Consider the following 19,315-nt stretch of genomic DNA (forward strand, 5'->3'; position numbering starts at 1 on the left):
GTAACACAACATAACCCAGCAAGTACAAGTAAGTCTACAAGTGGATATCTAACAACTTAAAACACACTGAACACACAGCAGTGTTGGATGAATGACTTCCCAGTGACCTAAAAAGAACTGAGAGGGTATTTTTTTGCAGATTGTGGGGGAAATGTTTGGTGGAACTGTAGGCTACTTTGAGTGGACAATTACCATTCAAATACAAATGAATAGCCTATATGCATTTAGTCAAATGAATGACTGAGGATGTGGTTTGAGCTGTAGGCCTGGGCCTATCCCACACTGTCCGTTTATATAGGCCTAGTAGCACTGGCGGACTCAGGGGGTGCACAGGGGGGGCGACCGCCCCTCCTGGTGCCCCCACAGTTGAAAAACATCTCGCTTAAGTGCCCTTTTGAGTGGCAAAAATGCCCTTTTGAGTGGCGAAAATGAGAGGACGTGCCCTATTGGTGCCCCTCCAATGGTCTAAACTTGACCATGTGCCCCCACAGTTGAAAAACGTCGCACTAAAGTGCCCTTTTGAGTGGCAAAATTAGAGGATGTGCCCTATTGGCTGCCCTTCGATTGAGAATTGTGACTGTGTACTTTTTGTTTTTATATCTGTATTGTGAATTGCATAGGGGACCAAAATAAACATTCTCAATCAATCAATCAATATTGGCTGCCCTTCCAATGGTCTAAACTTGACCATCATGTGCACTGATGGGGTCCCATGTTGTGCAGTAGGTGCCCTTTTTTTCTTTTCGCCCCTGCCCTTCAAACAGCCTGAGTCCGCCACTGCCTAGTAGTGGTGTAAGTGTGGATGCCAGACAGAAGGTACAGTTAGTAGCAAAGAGTAAGAACTTTTTTTTCTTCTTTAAAAAAAATAAATCTGTATTGTATCTGCCCTTTTCTCTTGCATTGTAACTACTAATAGCACCAGTTGTTATTGAAGGGTTCTCTCACCATGACTGTAATGTACGGTCGGTCGGTACTCTTACTGTTGTCAAAATCGACTAATTGTAAGTCGCTTTGGATAAAAGCGTCTGCTAAATGACAAAAATGTAAATGTTAAGTGATCTGTGGTGATCAGCCGGTGGATGTGCCGGTCAGTCCCAGTCCTTTCCCTCACTAGGCCTCTATAGGGAACTCCGGGGCCAGGTCTTCTGTATACTGGGACCTATACATTGGCAGATGCAAAAAGATGATCATCATATGTGTGAGATGACAGGATGTCATGTGGTGGTGTGTGTGTTCCATGGCATCAACAGTACCTCGCTGCTGACTATAATTAGAAATTGATATCCTCTCGTAATCTGTTTTCAAGCGTAATTAGTGAATAAAATGGCTTTTATTTAGTGAATAAAAAGGACGGAGTTATTCACAATTTGCACAAAGGCAAAACCAGTGTCTAAAAGCAATGTGGTTGCATTTCCAATAGCCTTGATGAAAAGTAAAGTGAAACTGTAGGTCTCACTGTTGTTCTCCACACAGTCCTCAGCGTATGCACCATTTGCATGTAAACTGAAATATTTGGGGAATATTTCTTTTTGCAGATCATGTATCAACAGCTTAATCGAAATATTGTCTTATTTGGAGTAAGGGAAAGCATCATAGGGGATAAGGGAAGACGTGGCCTATTATTCTACATTCATGAAAAGAGGGAATAGAGGAAAAACGTCATACTTTACACTCCCAAAGCAAAGCCAAAACCTTAGGCTTGCCAAGATCAACAGTTTGGAACATCATTAAAAAGAAAAGAAAAGCACTGGTGAGCTCAGTAATCGCAAATGGCCTGCCATGGAAGACTACAAGAAAGACCCACAGATCAGGAACACTCTCCAGGAGGCTTGAATGTGTCAGAGACCATCTGCAGAATATATCACCAGCCGCCAAGGTGCAGACCACTAGTTATCCTCAACAAGCATAGTCATGTTAGGACTAAACAAACAACAACTGAGATTGGCTACAGTACAGGCCTGGCAGAGCATCACCGTGGTTACAGTACAGGCCTGGCAGAGCATCACCATGGTTACAGTACAGGCCTGGCAGAGCATCACCATGGTTACAGTACAGGCCTGGCAGAACATCACCGTGGTTACAGTACAGGCCTGGCAGAGCATCACCGTGGTTACAGTACAGGCCTGGCAGAGCATCACCATGGTTACAGTACAGGCCTGGCAGAGCATCACCATGGTTACAGTACAGGCCTGGCAGAGCATCACCAGAGAAGACACCCAGTGTCTGGTCAGTGGGGCGCAGACTTCAATTGCATGCAAAGGATTGTCCACCAATTACTAAATATGATATGAGCGCTTAATTTGGACATTGATAAATCTGTCCCGTTTGGGTATCCTGAAAGCAAAGTGGTGTAATTCTGAATGGTGAAACCAATGTGTACACAAACACCATCAAATAAAAGATAAGGATCTCTACTTTAATAATATAATGATTATATTATATATATTATATATATTATTATTAATAATAATAACAATAATAATAAATGCTTCACTGTTATTTAGGCAGGGCACTGTATGTTATAGTTATGTATAAAGTAAACACAACAAGTACAATTTGTATAACATTTCATTGACTTTAAAAAACAAACAAAAAACAAACCAAGCCTTTTCAAGTTGTGTGTTATGTGTTATGTCTTACATTAAGTGTATTTAATATATTAAATAGAGAAACTTGTGAAATTAGGGTTAGGGTGCAGTATGGTATATTATGTGCAGACGTATTCCGGTGGATCAAGTTCATGTTTTGGATCGTATTGGTAATTAAAGAAACAGGTAGGCCTAGACTATATGAGCAGATATACCAACAGCATACACATTGTTTCACATACAGTGGGGGAAATAAGTATTGAACACATCAACATTTTGTCCAGTAAATGTATTTCCAATGAGCCTATTTAAGTGAAATTTGCACCAGACTTTGGAATTACTACTCAAACAATCCAGACAAAAAAATCTAAACATTAAAGTCCATATGTAAATAAAGTTGTGTGTAATAAAGTGGAATGAAACAGGAAAAAAGTATTGAACACACTAACTGAAATTAATTCAATACTTTTGGAGAGGAGAAGCCTAACCTTTGTTTGTAATGACAGGATCGTTGTCCTGCTGGAAGGTCCACCCACGTCTCATCCTCAGCATCCTGGTGGATGGCAGCATGTTCATCTCAATAATCTCTCTGTACATGGCTCCATTCATTGTTCCTTCAATGATATGAAGTCTGCCAGTACCACGAGAGGAGAAACAGCCCCACGCCATGATATTTCCACCTCCAAACTTCACTGTTGGTATAGTGTTATTCGGGTGATGTGCAGTGCCATTTCTCCTCCAAACATGGTGTGTGACAGCCAAAAAGTTCAATTTTGGTCTCATCTGACCAGAGTACATGCTCACTGTTCACTGGCTTGTCCAAATGTTGTTTGGCAAACCTTAAACGAGCTTCAACATGTCTTTTTTTCAGTGGTGGAGTCTTGCGGGCTGAGCGTGCACAGAGGCCATGGCGGTGGAGTGCATTGCCTACTGTCCTTTCTGTCACAGTTGTGCTGCCTCCAAGTCTTTCTGGAGCTCTTTCCTAGTGGTCCTTGGCTCTTTGGCTACTCTTCTAAGTATCCTTCTGACTCCCTGATCAGAAATCTTGCGAGGAGCTCCTGTGCGTGGCCGGTTGATGGTGGAGTGATGTTGCTTCCACTTATGGATAATGCCCCCAATGGTGCTTACTGGAAGATTCAGAAGTTGTGAAATACATCTGTAGCCAATTCCATTTTCATGTTTTGCAACAATCTGGTTGCGAAGGTCTTGAGACAGCTCTTTGCTTTTACCCATCATTAGATGTTTGTTGTGTGGCACCTTGATAACAAAAAATCATTTTATAGCCCATCAATATATTCTAACCCAACTGACATTAATTAGCACAGATTGGAGTAGAGTTCACCTCCTAATTAGTTATGGTTTTCAGCTGGTTCCTTGCCTTTCCTTGCTGTGGCGTACTGCTTTTTCTTAGTGTGTTCAATACTTTTTTCCTGTTTCATTCCACTTTATTACACATAACTTTATTTAAATATGGACCATTTTTTTGGTCTGGATTGTTAATACCAAAGTCTGCTGCAAATTTCACTCGACTAGGCTAATTGGAAATACATTTACTGGACAAAATGTTGATGTGTTCAATACTTATTTCCCCCACTGTATCTCAAACGATCAAACATGTTAAAAATAAAACATTATCCACCCCCTGGCCTCATCACTGCCAATGTATAGGTACATTTGAGTTTTCAGTGTTGCTCTGAATAAATGTTTTAAGATGCCTTTAGTAATAATTCCAAGAATGTTGTGTTATTTTTCATGTTGGGTATTAGGAAAATTACAAAATGTGACAAAATGTAATCCACTTAAAGGTGCAATTCTTTGTTTTAACATAAATGGCTGGCCTGCCACTTGTTTTGGTACAAAGTTAAGTACCATTCAAGCTTTCTAATGGTTGTTAATGACTATGTTTGATCGGTAGCGATCAGGGAATGAGATCCCTTGATATAAATATTTAAATTACGAACATTGCTGCCTGAAAGCGCTTTCTAAAATCGAGTGTATAGGGTCAACACAAGTTTGGACTCACCGATGTTCGCCTTTCTGTCTTTCTGTCTTTCTTCTGGTTGCTTCCTCTTCAATGAGACTACAAGTCGATTTCGAGGGTTATATCATTATTAGGAAGGAAGTTGTTGTTTTCAAACAGAATTTTGCCTTGGTGCCAAATTTCCATCAGACTTACACAAAGGAGCATTTTGCAACTTTGTGTTAGGCTAGGTCAGGGGTCACCAACTATATTTGTCCAAGTGCCAGAATTTTTCAAAGGATACACTGTGGGGGCCGGACTTTAATATATATATATATATATATATATATATATATATATATATATATATATATATATATATATATATATATATATATATATATATATATACGTATATATATATATATAATTATTTTATTTAGGCATACTATTGTATATAGTACTATTAGCATATTACTGTTTAATATTTTCATTTTCTTACTAAATTAATGCTATTAATGATTATTAGCCTATTATCAGTGTGAACAGACTCCTGACACCTATTATCCAACCAGCCACCAGGGGGCAATCGAGATATTTTGGCGTGCTGTGTGCCAAACTAAGTGGGGATCTGAAAGAGGTTATGGACAAAACAATGAAAATAATTAACTTCAACAGAGGAACTTCCAGTACGCAGCATCGCCTGTTCCGCAAGTTTGTGCTGGAATCTGAAGCCATTCACGAGGACCTCCAGCCTGATTTTAAGAAGTTGGCGTCAGAGGGGAGATGTTAGTTCTCTCATTAACAAAATGTGAGTATTGCAGACATAGGATTTTATTGTTGCTATGTTAAATGGCATGGTTTATTCATTGTTAAAGTGTAATTTAATGACCTGGTTATTACCGTTTTATTTGATATAGGCTACAGATGCCAGGCGATACCAGGATGCCGCGGTGAACGTTTGACTGACCGACTTGAAAACAACATTTCTGGCAATGAAGGCCTATCATTTGCCATGCTATTTTTTTATTTATTTAAGTGATGTTAATCTTTTTCCTTTTCTGACTGAGAAGTTAGTTATTTAAGTCACTGTTAATGTTACGAAATGTTAAACAAGAGCAACAAAGAGTGAAAAATAAAATAAAACGAAATGTTAAATAGGCCTATGAGTAGGCTATGTGAAAAAATAAAATACAACGAAATGTTAAATGAGAGCTATGAATTTGTCCTCATTCTTGCATGAGAATAGCACTACGTCTGCCGCATTCCATTTAATAAAAGAGGGGAATTAGTTTCAGCTTCGCTACTGCTATTTAGTGCCCAACCAGAAGCAAGGCTGCAGCTTTGTGAATGAGGTAGGTCTGACTCCTCCTGCATTGTAAGAACTATATGAATCTATGATATATGTTCTAAACGGCATTTCCCTCATTTTCGGGAAAAAAATAAATAAATAAAAATAAACGTTCAAAAACCCCGTAAAAACATGAAGATTCGGCGGGCCCGATGGAAAGCTTTGGTGGGCCGCATCTGGCCCGCGGGCCGCCTGTTGGTGACCCATGGGCTAGGTGCACGATCTCACTACTTCCTGAAAGGCAACTGGTATGAACATATCCTGTCTCACTCTATTGGTTTAATTGATTAATCAGCTGTGCACTGTGTGTTCCAACGGTTTACCGCACAGCTGATTAATCAATTAAACCAATAGAGTGAGACAGGATATGTTCATACCAGTTGCCTTTCAGGAAGTAGTGAGATCGTGCACCTAGCCTCATCCAGCTGCAGACTCGCAGAACAGCTCGAGGACGCGAAGGAATCCGCAGTTCGAGGACGCAAAGGAATGTGCCTTGCACGTGTTTAGCACGAGCTTGTAGCGTCAGCACTTGCCAGCTAGACCAGTTTGAGAAGGCGAAGGAAGAAAAGACAAAGTACGGTAAGTAGCGTAACTAACACTTAACATTTAAAAAGCGATATAAATTGGAGATCAGGTGAGACCAGGTGAGACTAGGGTTAGGACTGTGTGGCGGTGTGTTATCAGACTGCTCAGCAGTGGGAATGTTGTTGCTTTTGTCAAACATAGTTTAACATCCCTAGCTAGCTGGGTTAGCGTGCTAATGGCCTTTGTTAGCTGAGGTTAGCTACGTAGCTAGCTAACTGCAGCACATGTGACTAGCCCTAACCCAGGCTTTATGGAATTTGACAACAAAATTAACAATAGAAGCCACAAGGGATTGTGTACTAACCAATAGTCAATGTAAACTTGAGCTACTGTGCCATTATTTTAAGTATTCACTTGCAGCCCTGCAAAACGAATTGTTAGCCCAACATTAGTTTAAAGTTCTGTTATATTTCAATTGCCTTAGTTATTGGATTAGATTCGATTCAAATGTATTGTCAATGTACAGTACAGTGAAAAGAAGTTTGGCATGTAACCGGAGTCCAAATATAACAATTATGTTATATTAACTATTACTATTATAACATACTGTATATGCAGGTATGTAGAGATGGTAAATAAGAGGAATGGTGAATATAAATATATGTATAGGGTAAATATGTGTATAGGATATGAACAGCAGTATTATACAGCAATATTATACAGTATTATACATGACTATATTCTATGCAGGTAGGCTATGTCTATAAGCTATTTTACAGTATTGTACATGAACTCTGCTATATGCAGGTATGACTATGAGCTATATGTGGGTTTGTCAGGGGGGTAATCCAGAGTCTTCTGGTCAAAGTTATGTCTGTGGAATCATCTAAGAACGTTCAATTTGACCAATTAGGCCCTTTCTTTTTCTAGATGCATATAACATGTCAGAGAGAAAGGTCGTTGCCAGAGCTGAAAAGATGCAGCACCTGCTGCCAGCAGTTTCACTGTCCTTTCTGCGATGCAATGGTTTTCAAGCCAACAATTCTAAGTAAGGTGAAGAGGCACTTGGAGGGCCATTTCAACCGGGCAGTTTTCCATGAAGGTAAAGTTGGCCAACATTCTCTGGGAAATGCAAATGGAGTTGCAGTAGAGACCAATTCCATTTGAGCAATGAATCAAAACTAACCCTTCTGTGATGTTTGTGGGAGGTATATGATTTAGATGTTGTGTAGCATATTCAATTGACAAATGATCATAGAATAATAAGGTAACACTTTAAAAAGGATCATTATAATCAATAATAATATTACAATTCTATGCTCTGTTATAGGGTATACCATTCACAGATGTGGGTTACAATGTAACCGAGCGTTACATTATCACTGTATCCACTGCCAGTCAACAATTTTACGTCGGGTGGACGTCATCAACCACCTTGAATCGTGCAAGCACAAAAACCCGGCTGCAGCAACCACCGCTGCAGTGACTGCCACTTCCACTGCAGCGACCGCCACTGCAGCGACCGCCACTGCAGCGACCACCACTGCAGCGACCACCACCTCCACTGCAGTGGAAATCATAACCAAGGTACCATAGAACTCCTAGCATCTGCTATTGTAACCATGTACTTTAGTAACTTTGTCTCAATGATAATATAATAATAATAATAAATTGTATTTGTATAGCACACTTTAATAATATAATAATAATAATAATAGTAATAAACAGTGTGCGAATTAAATCACGGTGTGCGGGGGAGCCCAAGGATTAAAGCAAAAAAGAAATTCTCCTGACGGAAAAAAAAATTCAGGCCAAATCGGGGCCGGTGGCTTTCCGTGCGCAAAGCGCGCGTGCGATTTTCCGTTCTACGTTCTAATGCTTTGACTTTTCTTTCGAAAAATGTGAATACATTTCCGCGTTGTCGAAAATCAATGACACATCGCTAGTCAACTAACACGGCTTGTTTTGTGAGCCTGCTAACAATGTAAAGTAGTGTTCTAGTTAACTAGGTAGCAGTCCAATCCATTTCGCTGCTGTATTTTGGCTTGACTAGCGAGTTTGTGTTGTGATTCTCAACAACGTAGTTTCACCCTTTTCCATAGTTTTGAATAATACATGTGTGGACTGACGATGTAGCGCAGCCTAACTTATTCTAATAATTATTTAACATAGTTTCATTCTGATAATGATTCCCCCCTCCTCCCAGACTTACAAGGTCACATTATTATTGGATTGGTTGTTTGGTGCCGGGTGAAGTTAGCTAAACATTTAACCTGCTAGCTAGCAAGAGAAACATCATGTCACTCTCCAAAGGTCTAAAGAGGAAAGTTGACGGTGGAAACAGGGCTTTTAAAGAGGAATGGACAGCGAACTACGCGTTCATCCTACCTGGTTTCATCAATGCAAAGCCGTTGTGAGAGACTCGCATTTTCCGTGCTCACAATGAATGTTCCCTTCCACCTATACATGCGAGTCGTCCTTTTCGTCAATGAATGTGATAAAGACGGACTAAAGGAATCGATTGGTGCATAAAAACCTTGAGAACTGCCGGATTAAAGTGACGTCCATAATAATAATAAATAATAATAATACATTAGACTTATAGCGCTTTTCTAGACACTCAAAGACGTCCATATCACCAGATAGCCAACAAATAGTGACCGATGGGAGATGCCAGTTTTCTCATTAAGTGAGATTTAATAGCCTAATATAATTTTTCTATTTTTAATGAATGGCTCATTGTAATTATTATCCCTAGTAATGTAGCGTGTTTGCTCTGTCATTAAATGTTTTTCAGGAGCCTATAGGCTAAGCGGATTCAGCTTTTCTTTTTTTTTTGATTTAGTTTCTTTAGAAAAATGTTCATACATTTCCGCGTTGTTGAAAATAAATGACACACTCGCTAGTCAACTAACACAGCTTGTTTTGTGAACCTGCTAATAATAATAATAATAATAATAATAATAATAATACATTAGACTTATATAGCGCTTTTCTAGACACTCAAAGACGCTTTACAAACTGAAAAGATTGAGTAGTAGCTAACAATGTAAAGTAGTGTTATAGTTAACTAGGTAGCAGTGATTACTCACCGAATCCATTGCGTTGCAGTATTTTGGCTTGACTAGCGAGTTTGTGTCGTGATTCTCAACAACGTTGACATTTATTTCCGTGTTTCAAAATAAAAGTCTGAACATTTTGATTGGTTGCCAACATGTAGACCAAAACACTAGACCGTGTCACATATTGATTATGGAAATGCTTTTTCTGTGTAAAGTAGTTGCAAAATGCACCTTTAGGAGATTGAGGATATGGAATGTGACCAGTGACCACTGTCAAATTCATAGCCAGAGCTCTGTATGCACGGGCTAACAGTCCATGACATTCTAGTTTTAAACATATTTCAAAACTGTTTGTTTACAATGACATCGTTTACACACAATTAAGTAAAAAAACAACCTTATATTTATAATACACAACAGTTGTACTAAGCTCAATCGGCATTTATAAGTCATATTCTTTTAGATTCAATGGGTATACCACATTTAAGTGACCATTGGACAACAGAACAAATTACAGATTGTGCCTTTAAAATGGTCATTATCCACCGTTCCCTCTGAGGCTACAACTGCAGGATTTCTCATTACTCTTCCAGTCCACATATTATAATGTCTGTCACCTTTTCATGTGTACAGTTGTAGTGTCGCACTCCCCTTTCCTGGAGGGCACTCTCTGCCCTCCCCCTCTCCCCTTTGTCTCCCATGAGGCCGTGGCCCCCCAGGCACAATGTCAGGAGGGAGGGGGGGGCCTTGGATGCACGGGAGCTGCTCTCTGTTTTCCCTCGTATGGACTGCAGTATCAAGTCCTACACAGTTAAAAGCAAATGTTTTGAAACACCCAAAAATGTGAAGATCTTGCAATAGTTGGCACCATTTTGCGGGCGGGCGGCAGTTGAGATTACAATTTATTGTATACAATTTAACAAGATTGAATATTTTTTATGATTATTCTTGACAATGTTTTATGCTGTATTAAAGGTTATTGATAAATTGTTCCATTACCACTGATTGGTACATCAATTCAATTGTAATGTAACATTTTTCAGCTATTTCCATACACCAACAAAACTGACAATTCAGTCAGTGTTAACTTTTCAGAATGAGAAATAATTCTGGGTTATGATTTGGTTTCATTGGAAAACTATGTTTTCTATATTTCTGAAGTCTGCCTCTTAGGAAATGTAAGAAAGATTGAGCTCTTTCGAATCATCAATATGCCCAGATAAATGTGTTTAAGCAGACTCAGTTCATATTCTTTATTTTTTATTTCACCTGCTCATCTTTGGACAGACAACTACAGAGCTGCTTCTCCTCCATCCCTCCTTCACATCACACACACACACACACACACACACACACGCACACACACACACACACACACACACACACACACACACACACACACACACATCACACACACACACACACACACACACACACACACACACACACACACACACACACGTAACATTTTTAAATTAAAGAAAATGAACTGCTAGGGCCTGGGGTGACTTTGCAAGCTATTTAAATCTTTAAATTCACAACATATTTCCTATACTTCATCTAATTGAACTAACTGCAGGGTTTCTTTAATTAGAAAAAAGGATCAAGCCTTTCTACACATGCACAGTCTCACCCTGAGGCAGGAAACAAATGGAAGATGAGAATGTAACACTGGAGTCTTGCTGTCTAACAGACGTGTGTACCGCTCTATTTCTTTGCTTGACTTAACTGATGAAAGAATGCTTACTTTCATGTCCAATAAATGGAAGAATATTATGGAGCAGTATTTTTTTTAATCCAAATCTATTTCTTCGCAAGATAGGGAATACATTGAAGCAGTAATGCAGTAATAAGCTATTGTAAAGATGCTTCGCGTCCATTTGCCTAACTGTATGCTTTCACTAACTGTTTAGCACACATAACTGAACGCAACATAAATGAAAACACCAGTTGTCACAGTAAATATAAGCATATGGGCGATTGGTGTCGTGTAAAAGCGACACCACAGCTTTTGAATCCTACTGCATACTGCTGTGCGCACTGGAACGTAAAGTGGTTATCGTATGAATGGTCATGCAGTGACCAATTTTGTTCAATTGGAAGAGAACTCAAACATATTTTGGTACTCGTGACGGTAGCTTAACAAACCAAGCTAGTATTTGAAGAATAAAATGAATTTGCCTGCAAACCCTTGCGGCCGGGGAACATCTCCATCTACCAGTGCGCAATAATTGAAATGGCGCATTTGGCCCGGGGCATGTTGAAAGGGCGCTTTTTGCAATGGCATAATGCATGACGATAGACGTCATTTGGCTTCAATGCCAGAGGGTTTGTTTGATGTTAAAATATGAGCTATTGGGGAAGAGAGACAAGGATACTATCGGACAGACAGGATAGGCTATACGCGCTCTCTGTATTAACGACTCGTTTTTATTACATCTGGACAGTTAGACTCTACTATTGATACTATTGATAGACAGTAGACTCCATAAATAGACATTTTTATCAACAAGTACGATTTAAGTTTACTCATAAATGCCTCATTCACAATCACATTGCTAAATCCAGTTCCTCCAAGTATGACACTAATCTGCGACGGAAACAGATTTTAAACACGTTTTAAAAACCTACGAAACAGACCTCGATCGTTAGAAATAAGAATTTAGAAATGTTGTTGGTAAAACCAGATTGACGTTTGGAATAAGAGTCACAATTGTCTTCTTGAAGCGAGTTGATGCGGGAGAATAAGGCTGCGCTATTGTAACCTAATCTGCGCCCGGGGGCCGTTTGGAGAGCCCGGGGCAGGAATTCTTCCAGCGCCCTCCTCTTATTTGGAGACGGACTGGCTTTCTTCCTAGAAAGACTCCACGGCATATCAGACGAGGACAACGACGGATATAAGCAAAACGACGGAAAGCTGACATATCTCACAGATCAAAATTGGAAGGGGGAGAAGACAGTTATATAGCCTATGTCCTCTGTGTCCCTGTCGTCCCAGGTAAGGACGCGCTTTGCTCCGTTTGGTGCTTTTCTGTGTGTGGCGCGACTGTAAGTCTGTCTGGCACAGAGTCTTAAAGACACAGCAACACATTCAACATCCTAGCATCGGGGTAGATTCCCGGAATTTGTAACCCACCCAAAGTTTTCAAATATTTGGACTTCGCACTCCCTCCTAAAGGCATTATTGGGAATTTGGAAATCATACTCGGATTGTTGCTGCGCGCATTGACCGAATATAATACTGAAACGGGAACAAGAACAGTGACTGATAGAATCGTCCCCCGGACCGCATCTGACCTGCTAAAATGTTTGAAACGGTACGGTGGGTATAGGTTCAATTTGATTTAATTGTATTGGTGTGTAGTTTAGGCTATTTATTAACAGTGTTTCAATGTGGTGTCCCTGGTTTATTTAGGCGTTGTCAGTATAGGCATATTTGGAGGGCTACCCGAATTTGTATGGATCTCTATGCTTTATTCCTTCAACAACTGGAAGCTCTGGGGGAAATTGTTATTCTTTGTGCATACTGTAGATTAGCCTACAGTATCCGTAACTAGACACATGTTAGTAATAATAGGGCAATTATAGCGAGTCTCACAATATGGTTAATTGATTAAAAATAATTTACTCAAATAAGGATACATGGGTAGAAGGTAGACCTAGAATATCATATAGCATCATCTTTCTTTTTTTTTTTTTTTTTTAAGTATCTTAGCTTTAGAATCTAAAGAAGAGATATGTTTTGGGAAAATATGAAGTCGATTTATTAGGTTTTTGTAAGGAAGACAGACAACACCCTAGAATTATTCGGAGGTCTGCTCTGCTCTGCTTGTTCAGCCCAGGGCCACCCGCCCCCGGGAACCCGCCCCCGGCCAAACAACTGAATGAAGTTCACCTTCTGTTCACCTTTTATGCTTCAAAGAACTTCTTTACAATTGAGAGACTTGGTGGGGGAGGGGAGGGTTCAATTAGTCCAGAAGCTGCCCTTGCCTGTTGGCCTGGGGTGCCGGACGCCCTCTGTTCCTCAGCGTGGCCAACCTAAACTACTGTAGCTCATGAATATTACATGTTAAGTTGGAAATATTCAAGCTTCGTTCTCCTTATCTCTGAAATGTGGTGGGATGGGGATTTATTGACACTGTTAGACAGTTTCTCTTTAATCTTTTTCGATTAAGTGGCTATAGCCAACTAGAGTCTGAACCATATCTCATGATCTACCAGTCATTACAATACACTGCTCCCTTTGATTAAAAGTAGACATTTACACCAAGACATCCACCAAGATCCCCTCACTATCCGGCATGCAGGTATTGAACTGATCTCAAGTCAGTCTCACTATCTGGCCACTGACTGGAGACAGATACAGCACAGTGCCCACACACATACACACTTCACTTGTCCTTCATGGTGTTCTGTTTCCTGTTTCCCATTGGTTCCTTGTAGGAGGGACGGAGCATGTCCAGGATGTCTCTGAGCCGGTCCCCAGTCTCTCCCATAGCGTCGCAGGGCATCCCTGCAGCGGCCCAGCTCACCAAAGCCAACGCCCCGGTCCACATTGACGTAGGGGGGCACATGTACACTAGCAGCCTGGCAACTCTCACCAAATACCCAGAGTCCAGGTAAGGGGGAAGACTCATGATGTGACACCAGGGGTCAACTTGAACTGAATAGGCCAGGTGCACGATCTCCACTACTTCCTGAAAGGCAACTGGTATGAACATATCCTGTCTCACTCTATTGGTTTAATTGATTAATCAGCTGTGCACTGTGTGTTCCAACAGTTTATTGCACAGCTGATTAATCAATTAAACCAATAGATGAGACAGGATATGTTCATGCAAGGTGCCTTTCAGGAAGTAGTGGAGATCGTGCACCTAGCCTATTCACTCACTTTCATACAGATGAAGTTAGTGTTGAATTCTACATTATACCACGACGTCAGTCCACACCGTATACACTGGTCTTCTAACATAAGCCTGTGAGCTTTCAGTAGATAGCACACTTCCACCCAGCACACTACGTTTGTAGTGAAATGTAGACAATTATTCAATGACGTACATGATTTTGAGTCATGAGAGTCACAACGGAACGAAATATGAAAATATCAGCGATCGTATAAGCTTACAGAAGCCATCGGTCCCCCCCCATATATTTTACATGGTTCCTTTTCATTCGTCATATCCAATTTGTAAGAGAGCAAGTAAATAGAGAGAGAGAGAGAGAGGGCAGGGAAGAGTGGAGAAAAGGGTAGATTTTAATTGCTGTTTGGAGGACAAAGAGAGTGGATCTGAGGAAGCCTGAGCTGGCCCTGGGCTGTGAGGTGAGAGTCCTGCTGGAAGACTGAAGGAGCGCCCCGGGCAGAGAAGGAAAGATGAGCACTGGGTTTTAGAGAACATTTGGCATCGATGTCGAGAGAGAGAGAGAGAGAGAGAGAGAGAGAGAGAGAGAGAGTAGTAGTAGTAGTAGAGATTCATGTAACCTGTATTCCATTTTGCCTAGAGTGAGGGGTAGCTTTATTGTTTAGTGTGTTTGCTTGAAAGTCAGAGGATATTATATAAACTCGATATTATATCACATAATGTGATGAAGAGGTTCTAGGATTGTCTTGGTTGACGAATAGTTGGCCAGTTCTCATGCCTCACTAGGATAACTTGACTATGACTGATGATGTGTGCGATGAAATTCCTTGTCGCTTTTAGTGGATGCGATTTCACATAAACGTAAGTGACTAGATGGATACATATCTAGTCTTTGTAATATCTGTCCAGTATTCCCACATGTTTCGGCCTGAAATAGTTGTATATTACACATACTGTGAAGTCCATTACTGCAGTTTAAGGGCTCTTTGGACATATTTTTGTTATGTTTTTCATTCATCTGTACTTAAAGGAGCTCCAAACCGTTGTCTGTTTTCAGAATCAGCCGGCTGTTTAACGGGACAGAGCCGATTGTGTTGGACAGCTTGAAGCAGCACTACTTCATCGATAGGGATGGAGACATATTCCGCTTCATCCTCAGTTTCCTCAGGACCTGCAAACTACTGCTCCCGGAAGACTTCAAGGTAGCCTTTTACCTTATACGTATTGGAAGACACTCTTTCAAAACAGCAGAAATGCCCCTAAAAATGACATACTGTATACATACTGGGTGCCAGTCTTTTTCTGCCTCAGCCAACTTGTTAACTCGTGCCTTTGTTGGAACATCACCTATGTTTTATTTATTCCGGAACACTCACCACCTAGGGTGCCAAATGTTTCATATGGTATCTACCTAGCAACAATACTTTGATTGGCTACAAAATGAAGCATCATCATTTATTAATTTCTGGTGAATAAAGTCACCCCTTGGCCCTAGAGTGATTGACAATTTGGGTGACTAAATGTGTTATTAACCAACAGAGTTAATCATAGCAACTCCTTTTCTTTCTTAAGGCAAACTCAGCATTGGTTTTGCGAAATGAAAAATGATCATCAAATGACCCTGCGATGCTCACCATGCCTAACACACCAGTACCAAGACACTCACTCACTGTGCGACACTTAAATCAGTGCACCATTACACCTGCGGCCTGGCTCTTGTAGAGTAGAGATCCATTCCATGCATGGCTTGCAGCAGGGGGGCCCTGTGTGTTTTGTTAAATGTATGTGTGAGGAGGGGCTGTGTGTGTACGTGTGAGAGAGTGTCAGCGTGTATGTGTGTGTGTGTGTGTGTGTGTGTGTGTGGACATGTGTGTGTGTGTGTGTGCATATTGCATCCCTCTCATCTACCTCCCTGTAGTTAGTGTTGCTTCTGCTATTCTGCACAGGCAGGATGACTCAAGTGCCCTGCAGACAGAGCCCCTTTTTATAAAACACATCTATCCCTCGCTGCAAGCCTACGAGGGGGGGGGGGGGAGCTAAGGAGGGAGAGCTTTGATACAGAGTGACGCCTGGGGGGGGAAGCCGCTCTGTAAGCTCTGAGAATTCTTGTTGTCAGAAGCAGTATGGAGCAGAGAGGGAGAGAAAAAAGCTGCCCTTTCTCTTTCATGAGCTGTAATTACGCAGAGATAGTCTGCTGTAGTGTGTTTGTAAAGGCTGTGAAAGCGTCACAATACAAGACATGTAGGGAGATGTTCTACTAGGCAGGGGAGAGAATAGCTTACGGGGGTACTGAGTCGTCGTCGTCTTGTGGGTGAGAAATGGGGGTGTACAGTGCACACACATCACACAACGTGTCAAAGAGAGTGATAGCATAAAAAGACTGTATCCAGTACCGTATGTTTTGTTTTTTTCGTGTTGAAATTACAGATCGGCCCTTGGGTGTGCTCTGAAAAGAAGCCCAGGCCCACCATCATAATATTTTCACTGCCTTCCAATCAGGAAGTCCATGTTGATTTTTAATGATATTATATTATAATCGGGTCTAGCATCTCAGTTGCCCTTGAAATTCAAACCCTGCAAGTACACCAGTTTGTGTAATGGGTCATGTTCACAAGCTAGTGGTTATGGGCCTTCAGATGGCCCACATCTCCAAGAGAAAGGCTAAACAGTTAGCAAGGTATTGCTCTATATCTGCTATTATCGGTAGCCGCTCAATATGGGGACGGCGTTGCTTTTTGTACCCTTAGAGTAGATACTGCTTTACAGTAATGCTATTGTATCTGTTAACCCACATTTGAAACATCCTCTGTGTTAATATTATATGTGTACGATGGTTGCTGTACACTCACAAACGAAAATGAATGTCTCCCAATGAACTGATTGCACTGATAGTGTTTATGTCCTTAATGCACTTTGTATTTATATATATGTTACGGTACATGTGGGAATACGGTACATGTGGGAAAACTAGGGTTAGGGTTAGGTGCCACATGTACCGTATTCCCACATGTACCGTGTTCCCACATGTACCGTATTCCCACATGTACCGTAACATACATATAAATAAAGCATTTAAAATGTGTCGCAGGACTTCCCTCAGCTGTGTGAAGAGGCGCGCTACTACCAACTGACGCCGATGCTGCGGGAGCTGGAGCGCTGGCAGGCGGAGCGGGAGGCCCAGAGGAGCCCGGCCATTGAGTGTCTGGTGGTGCGGGTCAGCCCGGACCTGGGGGAGAGGATCGCCCTGAGCGGGGAGAAGGTGCTGATCGAGGAGATCTTCCCCGAGACGGGAGACGTCATGTGCAACTCTGTGAACGCCGGCTGGAACCAGGACCCCACGCACGTCATACGCTTCCCCCTCAACGGCTACTGCAGGCTCAACTCCGTGCAGGTGTGGTGGTGATACGTGATACTTCTGTGTGGTGATATCCCAGTAAACAAAGAGTCCAAAAGACGTCCTCAGGGAAGCCGGAATGTGGGTTCAGATGACGTCTTTCTAGGACGTCCAGATGACGTCTTTCTAGGACGTCCAGATGACGTCTTTAGGACGTCTTATGGACTACAGAAGACGATTGTGACGATTCTGTAGCCCATAAGACGTCATCTGGACGTCCTAGAAAGACGTCATCTGAACCCACATTCTTTGTTTACTGGGATGGTACCTCTGTGTGGTGATATGATTCTTCTGTGTGGTGATATGATTCTTCTATGTGGTGATTGATATGGTACTTCTGTGTGGTGATATGGTACTTCCCAGTAAACAAAGGGTCCAAAAGACGTCCTCAGGGAAGCCGGAATGTGGGTTCAGATGGCGTCTTTCTAGGACGTCTTATGGACTACAGAATCGTCTTCTGTAGTCTATAAGACGTCCTAAAGACGTCATCTGGACGTCCTAGAAAGACGTCATCTGAACCCACATTCCGGCTTCCCTGAGGACGTCTTTTGGACTCTTTGTTCACTGGGTTCTGTGTGGTGATATGGTACTTCTGTGTGGTGATATGGTACTTCTGTATGGTGATATGGTACTTATGTGTGGTGATATGGTACTTCCGTTGTAGACTGACTCAGTTTCATAACAAAGCAAATTCAGGCTACAGTCAACAGTAGCTCAGTAACATGGTAGAATAAACTTTGCAACATGGCAGGCTAAATGCAGAAACAGGAGAATCAACTAAGTAACACAGCAAATTCAGACTCAACTTCTACTTTTGCAGACTCAACACAGTTCGTCTTAGTTATCAACTCAGTGCTGAATGCTGTCTATGAGGGGAATGTATTGATAGGATCCGTGTGTGCAGGGTTTCCACGGGTCCTTGAAATCCTTGAAAGTTTGTGAATTTGAGATATTTTATTTTTTATTTTTATTTTTATTTTTTGAAAATAGACATGGGTCATTGAAAGTGCTTGAATTCCCCTCTCTCTCTCTAAAAAAAAAGAAATATATATATTTAAAAATGTTTTACTTAGCTCGTCAACTAGTAAATAAGTCTCTGTATTGCTTAACTTCACACATATTTCACAATATATTGTTTTGCTGTGCTGTGGTAGAGAAGGCGAGAGACCATCTAGTGTTCACACATTCAAGCCTCTCTTTTCAATTGTTGTCTGTGAGCGGATAGTTCCTATTATATAAATCCTCATCTAGATCTGTCTCAAACTACCCAAACTACCCAACTACCCAAACTACCCGTGTTGGGTCCTTGAATTTGAGTCTTGAAAGTCATTGAAAGGTGCTTGAATTTGATGTTTCAGAAGGTGTGGGAAGCCTGTGTGTGATGTGCCCCTCTGTTCTTGTCTCTCTGCAGGTTCTGGAGAGGCTTTTCCAGAAGGGCTTCAGTGTGACGGCGTCGTGCGGCGGCGGGGTCGACTCCTCCCAGTTCAGCGAGTACGTCCTGTGTCGGGAGCTCAGGAGGGGTCAGTCTATCAGCAGCACCCCGACGATCAGGATCAAACAGGAGCCTCTGGATTAG

General features: G+C 41.4%; 1 protein-coding gene across 2 annotated transcripts; it reads left to right on the forward strand.

Moving 5' to 3' along the window:
* Positions 1-12,457: 12,457 nt before the first annotated feature.
* On the forward strand, positions 12,458-19,315 carry LOC308170534 (BTB/POZ domain-containing protein kctd15-like; the record flags this gene model as incomplete). Of its 2 annotated transcripts, none has more annotated exons than XM_080545328.1 (5): positions 12,458-12,484; positions 13,930-14,105; positions 15,403-15,547; positions 17,434-17,736; positions 19,151-19,315. In XM_080545328.1, 5 exons carry the CDS (start codon positions 12,458-12,460, stop codon positions 19,313-19,315), a joined length of 816 nt encoding a protein of 271 aa, XP_080401454.1. The 2 variants fall into 2 exon arrangements, with proteins under 2 accessions (XP_080401454.1, XP_080401455.1); XM_080545329.1 differs by lacking the exon at positions 12,458-12,484 and adding an exon at positions 12,792-12,803.

The sequence above is a fragment of the Nansenia antarctica genome (assembly GCF_963989245.1).
Source record: "Nansenia antarctica genome assembly, chromosome: 14".
Classification (NCBI taxonomy): Eukaryota; Metazoa; Chordata; class Actinopteri; order Argentiniformes; family Microstomatidae; genus Nansenia; species Nansenia antarctica.